Source organism: Ictalurus furcatus, chromosome 5, assembly GCF_023375685.1.
Source record: "Ictalurus furcatus strain D&B chromosome 5, Billie_1.0, whole genome shotgun sequence".
NCBI lineage: Eukaryota > Metazoa > Chordata > Actinopteri > Siluriformes > Ictaluridae > Ictalurus > Ictalurus furcatus.
This window is the reverse complement of record NC_071259.1, coordinates 34,069,374-34,087,058: the sequence shown is the minus strand read 5'-3', so window position 1 is coordinate 34,087,058 and position 17,685 is coordinate 34,069,374. Positions and strand designations below refer to the sequence as shown.

Genomic DNA, 17,685 nt, shown 5'->3' with positions numbered 1-17,685 from the left:
TTATTAGAAAGACTATTCGAGTATTATTTTTATTATTATTATTATTATTGTCAGTAAAAGCAAAATGAATAATAAAAGCTAGTTAAGCGCTAAATAAAAACCCAGTGATTATTATGTTTAGTTTCACAGTTTAATTTAATTTATTTCAGTTTACAACCGTTTTTGTAATAATTTTAGTTTTCTGTAATAAAGTCTAACAGAATCAGCTGCGTTTTACAAAAATGTTCAGACGCTGTCACCTAGCGGCCGTTTCCATTAGCATTAGCATTAGCATTGTCACGCATCGCACTACTTCCTGTGTTTACTACCAGACCACAGCACAAGTAGCTTTTGGTTAACAAGGGAGCGGTTTCGTATTTTATGTAAGTGATTTATTACTTTAAAACTGCTTATTTTTCCACAGAGAGCTCCAGATATAACCGCTAATCATATTACAATCACAATTCATCATTAATGTCTTATTACTAATAATTATAATGTTCTTATAATTCGGTAAACATGTTAATTAGCAAACAAAGCTATGTGTGTTCCAGTCTTCCTTTCAGCTGCGCGCGTGCGCGGCCACACAGACTAATCCCAACGCTAATATTAACCCTAACTGCAGGTCGTGCGCAACAAAAAACTTCCTACTTCCCGACTGGAGCAGAAATAACAACACGAGAAGAAACGTTACTAACTTTATCCCAAATACCCCCCATATACCCCAGTCTTTAAAGAAAATGGTTCTCTTGTCTTTCACACAAGAATGGCTAAATGAAATGGTTCGTGTTTGCCAGAGATAAAATGGAAAACCTTCCTTTTCAGTATCTCAGAGAGATGTTTACTGGTAAATATGGAGAGATGTTTACTGGTAAATATGGAGAGATGTTTACTGGTAAATATGGAGAGATGTTTACTGGTAAATCCAGCGGAAATTATTGCTCGATTTCCTGAAGGTGAGTTTAAGGAATGGTCCGCTTTTAACCGAGAAACACTGGATTCAAAAACACTTGGTTTAGAGAATGGTACAGATGACGTAAGCAGGCTGACAGAGAAGGCCCAAAGTATTTTAAAACAATGGGAGAAGACTGCTACAGAGCAGAGGATAGGGGTTAGATATATCCGTCAGCAGTATAAGGATTTCAGGTTCACGATGAAAGAAAAGCAGAAGATGGGAGCACTGTGGACATTGGCTGAGATGGTGACCTGGACAGTAAAAAGTGAGTTCACTGATATGAGTTTGTACAGCTGATTGGTGTTTGTGGTACATTCCCAGTGTCCAGTGCAGACTGTGAACACGTTTCAGTCTGATTAATCTTATCAAAAGAAAATCACAAAACTGACTTGAGACCATCCACTTCATCAGATAATGAGAATCCAATCTACACAAGCAGACTCCCTATAAATCTGGACAAGGTCCACACCACTGGAAAACAGATGAGAACAGATGGGGAAAGTTTTAAGGTAGGCTACAATACTAAATAATACATTTTGGTGTATATTATATAATACACATATATAAATCTGTTTGACTTGGACAGTATTTTTACTGTATAGGCCTATAACAATTTTAATAATTTCTTAAGCATATAATCATTATAATGTATAAAGTTATTATCAGTTAGTTAACTGAAGCTTTACATTTTGTTTAAAGGTTATGTCACTGTTTTGGTGTATATGTATAGACCAGCAGAAATAAACAGAAACGAGCGATTTTATATATATATATATATATATAAGGTCTATCATCACTAAAGTTAAACAGACAGATAGAAGATTGAAGATACTTTTATTTGTTTAGTGCTTAGCAATACTTTTTTTATTTTTGTTTATTTAACTATTATTATTATTATTATTATTATTATTTTCCCATCTGTGTTTTTTAGATGCTGCTCTGAGAGAGGTCTTCCACAAACCTGCAGGGCCAGACAATGGACTGATTATATATATTATGTATTATATATAATATCTGATATTCTATTATATGCATATGAGTTTAATAAAACATGTCTGGTTAATTAAAGTATTGTACTTTTGTATTATTATTAGTTGCTGTACTCGTTGTAGAACAGTTAACAGAAGGGAGTAAGTCCTAAAGAACTATATTAGTTATGGTAAGATACCAGTACAGTCACAGAAGACATTTTTGCTCAAATTGCTCAAAGTTTTGAAATTTGCGCTCAGAGAAATTGTTATTTGCTCAGTGCTGTTAATAATTAGAGGGAACACTAGTTCCAAATTACTCTGTTTTCCATGTTTAAGTGCACTACAAAGTGTGTGAATTAACGTCCACTACTCACTATTTAGTGCACTAACGTGACTAAAAATAGTGAAGATGAATAAACGACATTTAACCTCAATAAAATCTATTATTGACTATATTAAAATCTACATTTTCTGTTTATCCGGTGATCTTATTATTATTTATTATTTAAATTATGTAAATAATCTTAAATTAAATGTCTTAAGTTCTCAAAGTTTTGATAAATAACACGAGTTTTATTAAAGTTTATTAAATGTGTTTGTTAGAGTTGTGTGTTCCTTTAGTCTTTATGTTCAGAGATTAAAAGGTGAAAGCGGGTTTATTAACGATTAGATTTTAGTCTGTAAATGTGTGTAAATGTGAAACAGTAAGATTTTAAATGACAGTTTGTGAAAATGTAATAAATGTCTGCTCTGATACTGTTAAAAAACATTAAATATCAGTTTACATAAATAATAAAGAATTAAAGATTTAAATCATAAAAAAGAATTTAAAATCACTAATTATTAGTTTAATTTACAAATAAATCGTTGAGTGAATGTCCTTATCTTTATCTTTCCTTCTGCTCTGCTCACGTCATCTTCACGTAAACTGGAACTCATGGACGTTTACACGCCTTGTTTTCCTGCTCAGCTTCAGAGGATGTTTCTGTTTCAGTTTCAACTCCTTTACCGCTTTAAATAAATAAAACTCGCCGTATATCCATTTTCCCTCACACTGACTGTGAGCTAGCGTTCAGCAGAACTGAGAGACTGTCGGCCAATAAGACGCGAGTATTTCCACGTATCTCCTGTAAACGCTGTCTGATTGGTCTCGCCTCCGTTCACTGAAGATATAACATTACAGACGTCTTCTTTTACTGACGTTCAGTTACGTCGTGACGAACCGCTCCGAGTGGAGAATTATTCAGAGATAAAGAGAAAATCTTCAGGGCTACAGCCCTCAATGCCCAGGCCGAGTTACACCCCTGGTGATGAGTGAATGACATGCCTGTGGTCTGGTCTCCTCTCAGCAGGAGCTCCACACTAACACATGACCTTCTTTCATGTTCCTCTGTGCAGGTGTTGGAGCTCCAGTTGCTGTTAAAGGCTGTGAGAGATGTTGAGCAGTAAAAGTGACCAGGAGATCAGCTGGATGCTGGACAGTTACGGGATTAAACACGGTCCTGTGGTCGGTGAGTCTCAGTATACACTACTCCGGTGTGATGAGTGGTGTTTATTGTTGGTGTGTGTGATGTGATGATTGTGATTCAGGTTCCACCAGGTCTCTGTATGAGAAGAAGCTGAGAGATGTGATGGCTAAAGAGAGGAAAATGAGAGGAACATCAGAGCGAGTGGCCTACAGAGAACAACGTACGTCCTGTGGGGGAATAATAATAATGATCATCATCACCATACTACTGCTATTATTATTATTATTATTATATCTGCAGACTCTTGATGATGTCACAAATAAATTTTGTGTTGTTTTTCTGTAAAGTGGATGAAGACCTGTACGTTCACCAGCGCAGACCTGTGAGTCTTTAATGAACCTCATTTTATCTCACTGATAAATGTATACATGAATGTTAAATAGTACTTACAGTGCTGTGAAAAAGTATTTTATCCTGTAATAAATATCATGATCTCTTCTGTGTGTGTGTAGATCTCATACTAAATTGTTTCAGAAATTAAAACAAAATCTAAGATAAAACAAAGGTGATCTGAAACACAAAATACAGTTTTTAAACGATAATGTTATTTATTGTGTGTGTGAAAATGTATTTGCCCCCGTAGTTACTAATTCCCCAAATCTATGAAACTGCATTGATAACGGGTTTCAGCTGGACGAGACACAACCAGACCTGATTACTGCAAACCCTGTTCAATCACATCAACACTTAAATAGAACTTTTTCAACAGCATGAAGTTGGTTAAACGATCTTACCCAGTAACACACTTCACCAAAGCTGAAAGAAATTCCAGAAATGATGAGGAAGAAGGTGATTGAAACACATCACTCTGGGAAGGGTTACAAAGCTATTTCAGAGGATCTGGGACTCCAAAGAACCACAGTGAGAGCCGTTGTCTCCTAATGGAAAAACTCGGCACAGTAGTGAACCTTCCCAGAAGTGTCCGACCTTCAAAATTCCTCCAAGAGCACAGCGACGACTCATCCAGGAAGTCCCAAAAGAGCCAAGGAGAACATCAAAGGACCTACAGGCCTCTCTTTCATCAGTAAAGGTTCATGACTCCACTATCAGAAAGACACTGGGGGGAAACGGCTCCATGGAAGAGTGGCGAGGTGAAAACCACTGCTGACCCAGAAGAACATCAAGACTCGTCTGAATTTCACCAAAACACTCCTTGATGATCCTCAAACCTTTTGGGAGAATGTTCTGTGGACTGATGAGTGGTAAGTGGAACTGTTTGGAAGACAGGGGTCCCATTACATCTGGCATAAACCAAACAGAATTACACAAAAAGATCATCACACCTATGGTCAAGCATGGTGGAGGGAGTGTGATGGTGTGGGGATGCATCGCTGCTTCAGTGCCTGGCCAACTTGCAGTAATTGAGGGAAACATGAATTCTGCTAAAGGTGGCACAACCAGATTTTCAGTTTAAGGGGGCAATTCATTTTTCACATGTGTGATAGGTGTTGGGTAACTTTTATGCTTCAATAAAATAAAAACTGTATTATGTTTTTACTCAGGTTTTATGTTGTATTTCGTTTGAAGATCTAAAACTATCTAGTATGAGATACACACAAAAACAGAAGCAATCAATAAGGGGGCAAATACTTTTTCACAGCACTGTATTAAACACTTGTATATATGTTACAGCAGTGAGTATTTTCTCCTTTCTCTAGTGGGGACACGACGCTTTCAGCAGCAGGTAACTGGCTTTCATTTCCACTTCTGTTTTGTTGTTAATGTTCTGAAAGTGACTCATTAGCCGTACTAATGTTCAGTGCTGATGTTCAGTGCTGATGTTCAGTGCTGATGTTTAGTGTCGTTACCCGTACTGATGTTCAGTGTTGATGTTCAGTGTCGTTACCCGTACTGATGTTCAGTGCAGATGTTTAGTGTCGTTACCCGTACTGATGTTCAGTGTTGATGTTCAGTGTCGTTACCCGTACTGATGTTCAGTGCAGATGTTTAGTGTCGTTACCTGTACAGATGTTCAGTGCTGATGTTCAGTGTCGTTACCCGTACTAATGTTCAGTACTGATGTTCAGTGTCGTTACCCGTACTAATGTTCAGTACTGATGTTCAGTGCTGATGTTCAGTACTGATGTTCAGTGTCGTTACCCGTACTAATTTTCAGTACTGATGTTCAGTGTCGTTACCCGTACTAATGTTCATTGCTGATGTTCAGTACTGATGTTCAGTGTCGTTACCCGTACTGATGTTCAGTGCTGATGTTCAGTACTGATGTTCAGTGTCGTTACCCGTACTAATTTTCAGTACTGATGTTCAGTGTCGTTACCCGTACTAATGTTCAGTACTGATGTTCAGTGCTGATGTTCAGTACTGATGTTCAGTGTCGTTACCCGTACTAATTTTCAGTACTGATGTTCAGTGTCGTTACCCGTACTAATGTTCATTGCTGATGTTCAGTACTGATGTTCAGTGTCGTTACCCGTACTAATGTTCATTGCTGATGTTCAGTACTGATGTTCAGTGCTGATGTTCAGTGCTGATGTTCATTGCTGATGTTCAGTACTGATGTTCAGTGTCGTTACCCGTACTAATGTTCATTGCTGATGTTCAGTGCTGATGTTCAGTGCTGATGTTCAGTGCTGATGTTCAGTGCTGATGTTCAGTACTGATGTTCAGTGTCGATACCCGTACTAATGTTCATTGCTGATGTTCAGTACTGATGTTCAGTGTCGTTACCCGTACTGATGTTCATTGCTGATGTTCATTGCTGATGTTCAGTACTGATGTTCAGTGTCGTTACCCGTACTGATGTTCATTGCTGATGTTCAGTACTGATGTTCAGTGTCGTTACCCGTACTGATGTTCATTGCTGATGTTCAGTACTGATGTTCAGTGTCGTTACCCGTACTGATGTTCATTGCTGATGTTCAGTACTGATGTTCAGTGTCGTTACCCGTACTGATGTTCATTGCTGATGTTCAGTACTGATGTTCAGTGTCGTTACCCGTACTAATGTTCATTGCTGATGTTCAGTACTGATGTTCAGTGTCGTTACCCGTACTGATGTTCATTGCTGATGTTCAGTACTGATGTTCAGTGTCGTTACCCGTACTAATGTTCATTGCTGATGTTCAGTACTGATGTTCAGTGTCGTTACCTGTACTAATGTTCATTGCTGATGTTCAGTACTGATGTTCAGTGCTGATGTTCAGTGCTGATGTTCAGTGTCGTTACCCGTACTAATGTTCATTGCTGATGTTCAGTACTGATGTTCAGTGTCGTTACCCGTACTGATGTTCATTGCTGATGTTCAGTACTGATGTTCAGTGTCGTTACCCGTACTAATGTTCATTGCTGATGTTCAGTACTGATGTTCAGTGTCGTTACCTGTACTAATGTTCATTGCTGATGTTCAGTACTGATGTTCAGTGCTGATGTTCAGTGCTGATGTTCAGTGTCGTTACCCGTACTAATGTTCATTGCTGATGTTCAGTACTGATGTTCAGTGCTGATGTTCAGTGCTGATGTTCAGTGTCGTTACCCGTACTAATGTTCATTGCTGATGTTCAGTACTGATGTTCAGTGTCGTTACCTGTACTAATGTTCATTGCTGATGTTCAGTACTGATGTTCATTGCTGATGTTCAGTGCTGATGTTCAGTGTCGTTACCCGTACTAATGTTCATTGCTGATGTTCAGTACTGATGTTCAGTGTCGTTACCTGTACTAATGTTCATTGCTGATGTTCAGTGCTGATGTTCAGTGTCGTTACCCGTACTAATGTTCATTGCTGATGTTCAGTGTCGTTACCCGTACTAATGTTCAGTACTGATGTTCAGTGCTGATGTTCAGTGTCGTTACCCGTACTGATGTTCATTGCTGATGTTCAGTACTGATGTTCAGTGTCGTTACCCGTACTGATGTTCAGTACTGATGTTCAGTGCTGATGTTCAGTACTGATGTTCAGTGTCGTTACCCGTACTAATGTTCAGTGCTGATGTTCAGTGCTGATGTTCAGTACTGATGTTCAGTGTCGTTACCCGTACTGATGTTCAGTGCTGATGTTCAGTACTGATGTTCAGTGTCGTTACCCGTACTAATGTTCAGTACTGATGTTCAGTGCTGATGTTCAGTGTCATTACCCGTACTGATGTTCAGTGCTGATGTTCAGTGTCGTTACCGTTCAGGGGAAACGCCATGTTCAGCACTAAGGACAGAGAGGTGGACATTGGGAATGAGTGAGTATCTCTCTCTCCCTGTGATTTGTAATTGTGGTACTGAGATAAAGTCATAATCAGTGGTTTTGGGATTGATAATATAAATATCTCCAGGTGTTTATCTGTTCCAGGCCCATGGTGTCGCAGTACTACACTGTGACCCAGGGGAACTACACAGCAGTGAGACAGGAGAGGACACAGGAGAGGACACAGGAGAGGACACAGGAGAGGACGCAGGAGAGGACGCAGGGTTCGGGACAATTCGTCCCTCTGTGGTTGCAGATTGTGTTCTTCCTCATCGTAGCTGGTGTCCTAATGTTCATCTTCATCAACATGGAGCCAGCTCAGAGCGAGCCTTTCAATCGACTCACATAACACACGCTTCTCAGGTCACACACGCTTCACACATCACACACGCTTCTCACATCACACACATCACAAACATCACATACGCTTCTCACGTCACACACGCTTCACACGTCACACACGCTTCACACGTCACACACATCATAAACATCACACACGCTTCTCACATCACAAACATCACATACGCTTCTCACGTCACACACGCTTCACACGTCACACACGCTTCACACGTCACACACATCATAAACATCACACACGCTTCTCACATCACAAACATCACATACGCTTCTCACGTCACACACGCTTCACACGTCACACACGCTTCACACGTCACACACATCATAAACATCACACACGCTTCTCACATCACAAACATCACATACGCTTCACACGTCACACACGCTTCACACGTCACACACATCATAAACATCACACACGCTTCTCACGTCACACACATCACAAACATCACATACGCTTCTCACGTCACACACGCTTCACACGTCACACACGCTTCACACGTCACACACATCATAAACATCACACACGCTTCTCACGTCACACACATCACAAACATCACATACGCTTCTCACGTCACACACGCTTCACACGTCACACACGCTTCACACGTCACACACATCATAAACATCACACACGCTTCTCACGTCACACACATCACAAACATCACATACGCTTCACACGTCACACACGCTTCACACGTCACACACATCATAAACATCACACGCTTCTCACGTCACACACATCACAAACATCACATACGCTTCTCACGTCACACACGCTTCACACGTCACACACATCATAAACATCACACATGCTTCTCACGTCACACACATCACAAACATCACATACGCTTCTCACGTCACACACGCTTCACACGTCACACACGCTTCACACGTCACACACATCATAAACATCACACACGCTTCACACGTCACACACGCTTCACACACATCACACACACTTCTCACGTCACACACTCTTCACACACTATACACGGGTGCCTGTGCTGTCATTCTCTTCACTCTGAATGAGACCACATAGCCATTAATTCTTCATGTGGAACCCCGTCATAAACACAGTGATACGTGTGTGTGTGTGTGTGTGTGTCTTAAACACTGTATATATACTTTTATAAATCATAAGAAGCTCTGTAATGACAGTATCAGCTCTTATCACATTGAGATTTCGGTTGTATTTTAATATACGTGTGTGTGTTTTTATATGTGTGTGTGTTTTTATACGTGTGTGTGTTTTAGCTGTTCTGTGTACAAGTTTAAAGGGAAGTGCATGTAACAGGAAACATCTGCGCTATGAGAGAAAATCCCACTGAATAACTTTAGCACTGTTTCCTGTGACCCAGTGGAACTGAGTGTATTTTGTTTGTATAAATGACCGGCTCTGTCAGTTACGTAGGTCACTAAAGATAAACTGGAATAAATCATGGGAAACGTGAACAGTGAACATTCAGTGTGTATGAAAAGTGCCTTATTACTTCTGCCTTCACTTCTGAACATCTGACACTCTCAGACACCTGCATTAACACTCACATGTCTGATAAATAAATCTGAGCATATCCTGTCAGGTTTATTATTATGTTTCAAACACTGTCCAGATTTGTGCTGAAGAGTCGAATCGTGAGTCATAACGATCACTCGTCATTGATAACAGAAGAGTCAGTGTGTCTCTGGGATTTGACCTCATAACCTTCTGGAACAAAACCTTACTTGTTCACTGAATCCATGAACATCCTGGACACCGTATTCTTTACATTTCACGATGAAGGTTTGAAGAGAGAAAGATTAATGAGAATGTGCGGAATTAGTGAATATTTCAGTTACTTACAGTTTTTTATTAACTCTACTGTGGCTATGAGATGTGAAAATATTTAATCATCCTTCTGAGAAACGGTTTTAACCAACAGCCTTCTAACAGCTTCAACAGAGCTTCCATCTTCACCATCAATGCAGCCTGTGACCCCTCCCACTCAGGCTTCTTCTACCCAGTCTGGGGCTTCTCCTGCCTAATCTTTGCTTTATGCAAAGCAGAACATCTCTGCCCAATATTAGGTTTCTTCTCAGTGGCTTTATATATCTGATCTGTGGCCTACCTCTGTCAAACCTCGGGCTTATTCAAACCACCCTAGGCTGTATTTTCTGCTGAACTTGAGTCTTCTGGAATTCATCCAACATGAAGCTTCTTCTCACCTATCTTCTACAGGCAAACTCTAACTTCTAATGTCTAAGCCATCGACTTCTCCTGGGATTTCTTCAGCACAACGCTGGCTTCATTTCTGTCCAAACTGACTGCAACATGGGGCTTCATCCTTCATTGCCCAAGCTGAGGTTTTGGCCAGCATGGGGCTCGGTCTGTGGAGCTGCGGTTTATACACCACATTAGAATGATGACCAAATTTGTTTTTCTTACATTATTTAAAGACTCAGAGCAGGTCCAGAAGAGGAGAGGAAGGATGTGAATTTAATGACCGAACACCAGCAGAATCCCTATACATCACAACTCCATTTGATATTCTGATATTCTGAAACCTGGAGACTGAACAGTACCAACGGTACCGCAGTATTCCCTTCCAGTACACAGCACAGACATAGGCTCTTAGCTAATGATTCAAGCATGATCTCTGTGTCTCAACTCTGATGTACCAGAACAGAATTGTTTTGTGTTCTTGGTATGTGTTGTTTTGAGCATTCCTAATCACCCCGCCTTTCGCCTTCACGCTCTCTCTCTCAGTTCTTCTCTTATTATCAGTTCTTATATTACTCAAACCTACATAATAGATGTTTTGATTTTATCTGTGACTTGTTCCAATTGACATTTATTATTCTTTATCAACATTTCTGTGTGTATATACACTATGCTTTCTGTATCGTTAAACTAAGAAGCTTTCACTGAACGATGGTGTTGGTGTGACTTCTTCCTGGGCCCAGACAAGAGGAAATCAGCCAGAGCAGGGTCCAAATTCTGGTTCTGTGACTGGTATCGGACAAGAACTTAACAGTTAACCTGCTCTGTTTCATTTAGTTCTAAACTTTAACTTTGCTAAATTAGACTTCGACACCTGACTGCACAAATAACACACCTGGCCTCAAACAATAACAACAACGTGAACTAAAGGAGTGGTCCATGGAACCCAGTGCGCATGCGCGGGAGTGACAGCTGCTGATAATTAGCACTTTTACATCACATAACTTACTAAACACTGAGAATAACTTTCATTATTATATCATTTACTTCAAATATTAAACTGGCGAAAACAGCTGAGGGTTTAATTAGCAGTTTAGTTACCCAGCTAAATCACACCCCTATCTTTACTGCAGCTGAGGTAAATTGTTTATTTATTGGTTTATTTATCAATCAGCTAAATCAACGAAATTCACTTGAATTATCTGCCATTAGTTAATATGATCTACAAACGGATTCCTTGTCGTTTTTAGTGGCTTCACTTCAAACTAGCCAATTTGATTTATTAACACCGTGTCGTTTTCTTCTCACCCCACCCGTATTCCGAGAATCCCAGCTTCTCATTTCTGATTGGCTAGTGATCTTCGCCTTCTCCAGAGTGGCTGAGAAAGTCACGTGGTTACAAAGAGCACATCGGTTTTGACTTAACACCAAAAACGGAGCTCTTCCATATTATATATATATATCGAGCATGGAATATATATATATATATATATATATATATATATATATATATATATATATATATATATATATATATATATATATATATATATAAAATATATAATGTGTGAAACTCAGGCAAATAATTACAATTCCACGACAGAACTACGGTTTGTTTATTGTAATTTCACTGCACGTTTCTGCCCGCAGGTGCCGCTGTGGGATTCATGTTTATCTCAGGTTTTATAATGAAAGTTAAATTAATTTATATATTCAGGACACAGTGAAGCTCTTACTGAACTGAGGGCCACAAAATAATGACAATAACTTTAAACTGTTCCCCACTGGCATTGTTTACTTTCCTCTCGCACAGGACAAAATGCTATTTGCAGAATATAAATATATTTTTCTGTACTATATAAATATATAAATATATCTGCTATAATGTTCAGAGAGACTTTAATGACAAACAGAACCTGAGCTGCGTCTTGTTTTCTCTCTTAAATTTTTATTCATATGGAATTTAAAACTCTACAATGATAATCCATTAAATGTTCTCATTATTATTATACTTTTTAATACATATAGATGCTTTATTAATTTATTCATGTATGTATTTATTTATTTAATGTCTATTATTAATTTTTTATTATTTATTTGTGAGATTATTTATTTAGTTAATTGTTTATTTTAGGAGAATTTATGTGCAAATTATGAAAAACTAATAAACATCTTCCATCTACATTAGAGAGCACTCACTACTCAGCACTCATCACTCATCACTCACCACTCATCACTCAGTATGCATCACTCGTTACTCACCACTCAGTACTAATTACTCATCACTCACCACTCATTACTCATCACTCAGTACTCATTACGCACCACTCATCACTCAGTACCCATTACTCATCACTCAGTACTCAGCACTCAGTACTCAGCACTCAGTACTCATTACTCATCATTCACCACTCATTACTCATCACTCAGTACTCATTACTCATCACTCAGTACTCAGCACTCAGTACTCATCACTCAGCACTCATTACTCATCATTCACCACTCATTACTCATCACTCAGTACTCATCACTCACCACTCATCACTCAGTACTCATTACTCATCACTCACCACTCATTACTCACCACTATCACTCAGTACTCATCACTCACCACTCAGTACTCATCACTCAGTACTCATTACTCATCACTCACCACTCATTACTCACCACTATCACTCAGTACTCATCATTCAGTACTCACCATTCATCACTCATTACTCGTCACTCAGCACTCATTGACTCAGTACTCATCAATCGTTACTCACCATTATCACTCAGTACTCATCACTCAGTACTCATTACTCATCACTCAGTACTTATCACTCAGTACTCATCACTCAGTACTCATTACTCATCACTCAGTACTCAGCACTCATTACTCATCACTCAGTACTCATCACTCAGTATTCATCACTCATTACTCATCACTCAGTATTCATCACTCAGTATTCATTACTCATTACTCATCACTCAGTATTCATCACTCAGCACTCATTACTCAGTACTCATCACTCATTACTCATCACTCAGTACTCAGCACTCATTACTCATCACTCAGTATTCATTACTCATCACTCAGCACTCATTACTCAGCACTCAGCAACGGTCGGTGATACTGATGTCTAAATAATTTAATTGATGCTTGGAAAAAAGTATTATTAATAAAGAAAAAATATAAAATATACGCCGTAATTTTGTTGGTATGTCGGATGGGGGCGCTGTGTGTGTGTGTGTGTGTGTGTGTGTGTGTGTGTGTGTGTGTGTGTGTGTGTAACCATAGCAAAGCCTCACACGCTCTGAATCACTGTGAGCAGGACAGAAGCTGAAGTATGGAGCGGTTTCCTCTCCGGACCTGAGAGCGGATTAAACACCGCGGAAAGCCCCGGCTCGGTGTTTAACCCGGACACACAGGTGATTGTGTGTACAGTGTGTGTTTAGAGGTGTTAATGTGCAGTGATCATGCCGGTGAGGAGCGGGACGATGATGGACTCGGTGAAAATAAAAGCGCATTTCGGCGGGTGAGTCAATCAACAGGTTCCTGAATGAGTCGGTTCTGTCTGAACGACTCTTCTGAGTGAATCGATTCGCAATAACCGATGAGTTCTGCTAGTAATACTAATGAACTCATTTAGATTTAATTAGTCAAATATAGACTGTTTTGATATAAGGCTACTGTACATCAAAGTATTTTGTAAAATATCGAGTTAATCTGCAGTTACACCAAATTACAGTAAAGTGTTCATTCAGAAATTCTGATTCAGCAGGAGTGTATTATACTCCTACTGAATCAATCACCAGACACCATTAGAGCGTTCTGCTCAATGAATCGACTCTGTATGAACGATTCCTCAGAGCGAATCGATTCCCAGAAACGGATGAATCAAAAGTTCTGATCCAACTGAAGTTCTGATAGTAGTACAAAATAAATAAGATTTAAATACATAAATGTAAACTTTTCGGATATGGTTTATGATAGTGTGTATATATTATAATTATATAATTATTTTCAATAATAGTATGTGATTAGAGAATTATTCAGTTCCTGTCTCCTGCATCTGCTGGGTGAAACAATAATGATGTCAAAGTATTTACTAAAATATTAAATTCAGTTTTATTTGTATAGAACAGTAGATGTGGTCACAAAGCAGCTTTACAGAATACAGAGTCAGTGTGCAGTTACACCAAAATACAATTTTAAAAAATGTAGGATGTTTCTCAGATCAGAAAAACTCCAGTGGAAAGTTTCAGGAATCTGATGGAAACCATTACAGATTATAATGGGTTTTTATTCAGCAGGGATTCACCATCAGTTTTAGTTGTATGGAGTTTTGGATGTTCTTGATGGTCCTGTCTGTATAAAACACTTAACAGCTACATGCTAGCTCGCTAAAACATTAGCTCTAGTGAACATCTACAACCTCAATTCCGAAAAAGTTGGGACAGTGGGAAAATGCAAAAAGAGTCGTTTGAAAATTCAGTTCGGCCTGTACTATATTGAACACACATTTTTTGACGTTTTATTTTGTGAATCTAATTTATTTTTGAAAATATACACTCATTTCAAATCTGATGACTGCAACACACTCCAAAAAAAGTCATCACAGTCGTCTGTTTACCGCTGTGTAACATCAGCTTTTCTTTTAATAACACTTATTAAGCGTTTGGGTGTGTGTGAGTGTGTGTGAGTGAAGACACCAGTTGGTTAAGTTTAGCGAGCGGAATTTTCATCCATTCATCCATTATACATTTCTTAAGCGGTGTAAATGTACAAGTACTTGGTTGCCTTATTTTGCGCTTCATAATGCGCTACACGTTGTCAATGGGAGACGGGTCAGGACTGCAGGCCATGCTCGCACCCGCACTCTCTGCTTACGCAACCATGCGCTCGTAATCCGGGCAGAATGTGGATTGGCGTTGTCCTGCTCTGGATGACAGCGTATGTTGCTCCAAAAAGTGTACATATCTTTATGCGTTAATGCTGCCCTCACAGGTGTGCAGGTTACCCATACCATGGGCACTGACACAACCCCATACCATGGGCACTGACACGACTCCATACCATGGGCACTGACACAACCCCATACCATGGACACTGACCCAACCCCATACCATGGGCACTGACACAACCCCATACCATGGGCACTGACACAACCCCATACCATGGGCACTGACACACACCCCATGCCATGGACACTGACACGCCCCCATGCCATGGGCACTGACATGCCCCCATACCGTGGACACTGACACACCTCCATACCGTGGGCACTGACATGCCCCCATACCATGGACACTGACACACACCCCATGCCATGGGCACTGACGCACTGACACGCCCCCATACCATGGGCACTGACACGCCCCCATACCATGGGAACCGACACGCCCCCATACCATGGGAACCGACACCCCCCCAAACCATGGGCACTGACACGCCCCCATGCCATGGGCACTGACACGGCCCCATACCATGGGCACTGACACGCCCCCATACCATGGGCACTGACACGCCCCCATGCCATGGGCACTGACACACCCCCATACCGTGGGCACTGACACGCCCCCATACCGTGGGCACTGACACGCCCCCATACCGTGGGCACTGACACACCCCCATACCGTGGGCACTGACACACCCCCATACCGTGGGCACTGACACGCCCCCATACCGTGGGCACTGACACTCCCCCATACCGTGGGCACTGACACGCCCCCATACCGTGGACACTGACACACCCCCCATACCATGGGCACTGACATGCCCCCGTACCATGACAGACGTATTTCCCAATTTCAAATTAGAATTTCCCAATACTGTCCCAACTTTTCTGAACTGTATTTTAGCCAAAAATTTTACCTGAATGTGACAGAGGGGTGATGTGTTAGCATCATGTCCTCACAGCTCCTGGGTTCTGGGTTCCTCCTGATCTCCCCATGTCCATGTGGCATTCCTCCAGGTTCTTCACTTTCCTCCAAAAACCATGCGGGTAGGCAGATTGGCTACGCTCATGGCCCGTAGGTGTGACTTGGGGTCCTCCATGACCCTGACCATGATAAATCGCTTACTGAAGATGAAGGGATTAACTTAAAGAAGTATTTGAGTAGGTTCACTAAATGAACTGAATCAGTGATTCAGTTCGCTTCTGAGCACTTCACAGGTGTAAAGGTTTCTTTAGCGTTCAGGTTTCGGTGTTGTGTGAGTTCCTCTTTTATGATTATTTTAGGAACTTTCCAAACAATCGGTTCTGCTCATTAATTCATTCGTCTTCTTTAGAGATCAATCATTTATATATATGATTTTTAAACTACAGATTACTGACAAATTTCATTTTAAGGAACTGTTCAAACCCAAATCTAAATGTATACAGTGTTGTTCTTTCCACAAGTGTGTGTGTGCGTGTGTGTGCGTGTGTGTGCGTGTGTGTGCGTGTGTGCGTGTGTGCGTGCGTGAGTGCGTGCGAGCGTGCGTGCGTGCGTGCGTGCGTGTGTGCGTGCGTGTGTGTGTAGCTCCTCAGTCGGCTTTGTGGAGAGACTCACTGATGTGTTTTCTGACTCTGAATGACACTGATATCTGTAAGCAGGAACAAAAGGACACAGAGAGATTGTGGAGGGCTAAATGTGATGCTAATGTTGCTTAGCGGAGCTTTAAAGTGCAGCAGTGTACAGTAGTAAGTGATGCTTTAACTTATGTTCAGGATTCGTTGAGTCTGAAAGGTGAGTTTGTGATATTTCAGGATCGTTCAGTGAAGAAGAAAAAATATCTGGTGTTGAGGAGAGGTGAAGAGAGCCACGCCCACACACCTGTTTATAATTAACTCCCACATTTAACCTGTGCTCAAGCCTTTACACCTGGTCCAAAGTGTGTGATGAGGAAAGACACTTCAGCTTTCACATTTAAAGCTCTTTTTCTTTCTCTTTTATTTATCCGTTAAACATTTTGGGTTTTATCCACGTGAGTCATCTGTGACAGTTTTCATCTCGAGTTATTTCAAATCGTTTTAAAATAAATAAACAAACAGGAAGTGTGCAGGAAGTGCCTACGTTACAGTATGTCTATTATTAATATGAACAGGGAGTCAAACAAAGGAATCAAATCTCACCCAGTGATTCATGGTGGAGCTTTCGAGTAAAAACTTCACTGGAGGTTATTTACACCTTTATATTTTTATTTCCCGTGTGATAAGGATGAGTATGAAGGTTTGGTATGAAGATGATTTATTGCTGTGAGATTGTTCTGTCTTTAGTCAACTATTATTACACACCTTCTGACATTCCTCTGAGCTCGAGTTATGAAGCTGCTGTAAAGTTCTCCCACTCGTCTCTACAGTTCTTTTGTATTCTTTATCTTACTGATCATGGTGAGAACCCGAGTTTCCCTGCTTACAGAATAAATAAACTCCTGCAGTCATGTTACTCACATCTCCCCTGCGCTCCTGATTCAGCTGCTAAAGCTAATAAGCTAATTATCTGAATCACACACCAGCAGATATGCTGAAGTGC

At 40.4% G+C, this 17,685-nt stretch overlaps 1 protein-coding gene across 2 annotated transcripts in view; it reads left to right on the top strand.

The window, feature by feature from the left end:
• Window positions 1-13,474: 13,474 nt before the first annotated feature.
• Window positions 13,475-17,685, top strand: part of prkcz (protein kinase C, zeta) — a 36,482-nt gene continuing 32,271 nt past the window's right edge. The window contains exon 1 of one of the 2 annotated variants that reach the window (XM_053625877.1): window positions 13,475-13,596. Coding sequence is in view for 1 of the 2 variants with exons in the window: in XM_053625876.1 (XP_053481851.1) it covers window positions 13,645-13,703 (59 nt within the window). In the remaining variant the exon portion in view is untranslated. Of the gene's footprint in view, window positions 13,704-17,685 lie in introns of both variants that reach the window. The other variant, XM_053625876.1, reaches the window with a different exon arrangement.